Genomic DNA, 1,973 nt, shown 5'->3' with positions numbered 1-1,973 from the left:
TCTGATGTCACCAGGGGGCCCTCCGCCACCATGGCGACTGGCCCTCCGGAGACCTCTGATGTCACCCTGGCGACTGGCCCTCCGGAGACCTCTGATGTCACCTGGGGACCCTCTGCCACCATGACGACTGGCTCTCCGGAGACCTCTGATGTCACCTGGGGACCCTCCGCCATGGCCACTGGCCCTCCGGAGACCTCTGATGTCGCCAGGGGACCCTCTGCCACCATGGCGACTGGCTCTCTGAAGACCTCTGATGTAGCCAGTGTAACCCCTCTCACCATGTCAACTGGCTTTCTGGCGAGCCCTAAGGGGCCCAGTGGCTTCCCCACCTCCTCGGCAAAAGCAACCCCCATTTCTACAGGCACAGTTAGTAGGCATCCCTCATTAGTTCCCAAGAAAAATGGCACCCTGCTGGTGGCTGTGCTTGTGGCCCTGGTGGTGTTCACAATCCTTGTGACCCTACTCCTGCTGTGGCGCCGGCGGCAGAAGAGGAGGACAGGGGCCCTGATACTAAGCAGGGGAGGAAAGCGCAACGGGGTAGTAGATGCCTGGGCTGGGCCGGCCCAGGTGTCTGACGAGGAGGCCCTGACAGCAGCAGCAGGCGGGTCTGGGGGCGGGAAGGGCCCCGGGGTCTCCGAGGGGGAAGCGTCTGGCCGGCAGCCCACACTCACCACTTTCTTCGATAGACGCAAGTCGCAACCGGGCTCCTTGGAGCTGGAGGAGCTGAAGGCCAGGCCGCCCCCCGTCCTAAACGGGGAGGAGGAGCCGCTGGTGGGCAGCAAGGATGAGGCTGTGGAGGCCCCTGCTTCCCAGGGGCCAGAGGCCGGAGATGTGGAGGCCCCTCAGTGCTTGTGAAAAACAGGAGCGCAGGTCAGAATGGCTCCCGGCCTTCACCACCTTCCCTCGTATCATCGCCTCCAGCTTCCTTGTCACGCAGCATCGTCTGGGTCCTCACCCGGTATGTTCATCCCGAGCCCTCATCCGGCTTCTCAACCCCAGGTCTCCCAGCCGGCACCCACACCCCCGGAACCAACAGACTTTCCTCATCGATCCCAACTGGTCCTCATCACCCTCTTCTCCGCGTTTTTGTCCTTGAAATCAGCTGCTGAGTCTCCACAATGCCAAACTTCCTTGGCCAATGCCTTCTCAGAGGACTCCCCAGGGACACCGGAGTCTAGGAAGGAAGATGGGGACAACCCAGCAAACTCTCGCCGAGGATTGCTCTGGAAAGTGCTTTTGGCCCCATAGATTAGGACAGTCCTACCGGCTCAGCTCACGAACTTGACACTGCGAAGTGCCCCGTGCCCAGCTACTGGCCACCAGAGCAGGGACTGGGGGTGGGGGGGCATCACCTAGCTGTGCTCTCGGATCCTAGGCTGGCGCCTGGCCCACACTCCCCACCCCCTACCTGTGGATTGAGGTGGCAGCTCCTTCTCTTCCCCGGGGCAGAGGTGAGAAAAGTTTCCTGGCCGGTGTAGTCCTCCAGAAACCCTGGCACCCGCGTGTGTCCTGTCACGGGCGCAGCTTGCGTGCAAGAGGCCAGGCCATGGCTGCGTTTGTGCAGATGGCGGTGAGTAGGGCCGGCGTGTGGAGGGGACGGGAGCTGCCAATCCGAGGAGCCCCTGAGAACATCTGTGTCCTCATCTTGGTTCAGGTGGGGTGGAGGCGGCAGAAGATTTAGCCATGTCTGTAGCCCAATAAAGAGCGTGGGGCTTGATGGACTGCATGTGTGATTCTTCAGCTCAGCCGCTGTTTCCCGTGCCCAGAGCCTCCCCTACTCCAGCTGGCTTGCTCCCAAGGCAGAGGAGAGGAGAGCTGAGGTGGCGGGGCGGGGGGGGGGGGGGGCTGTTACCCGTTTAATGTGGATTTTAACGTTTTAATTATTTGAGAGAGAGAGAGTGCAGGAGGCAGAGACGGAGGGAGAGGGGGAGAATCCCAAGCAGGCCCTGCACTAGCCCAGTGCAGGCCTCAAA

At 61.7% G+C, this 1,973-nt stretch overlaps 1 protein-coding gene across 1 annotated transcript in view; it reads left to right on the top strand.

Annotated features, from left to right (window-relative positions):
- SPN (sialophorin) overlaps window positions 1–1,973 on the top strand; it is a 2,961-nt gene extending 988 nt beyond the window's left edge. Inside the window, exons 2-3 of the mRNA XM_049638621.1 lie at window positions 1–53; window positions 90–1,973. The exon at window positions 1–53 is cut by the window's left edge and continues 526 nt beyond it. Of these exons, the coding sequence (XP_049494578.1) occupies window positions 1–53; window positions 90–855 (819 nt within the window). The 3' untranslated portion in view covers window positions 856–1,973. The remainder of the gene's footprint in view (window positions 54–89) is intronic.

The sequence above is a fragment of the Panthera uncia genome, chromosome E3 (assembly GCF_023721935.1).
Source record: "Panthera uncia isolate 11264 chromosome E3, Puncia_PCG_1.0, whole genome shotgun sequence".
NCBI classification, from domain to species: Eukaryota; Metazoa; Chordata; class Mammalia; order Carnivora; family Felidae; genus Panthera; species Panthera uncia.
This window is presented reverse-complemented; position numbering and strand designations above follow the sequence as displayed.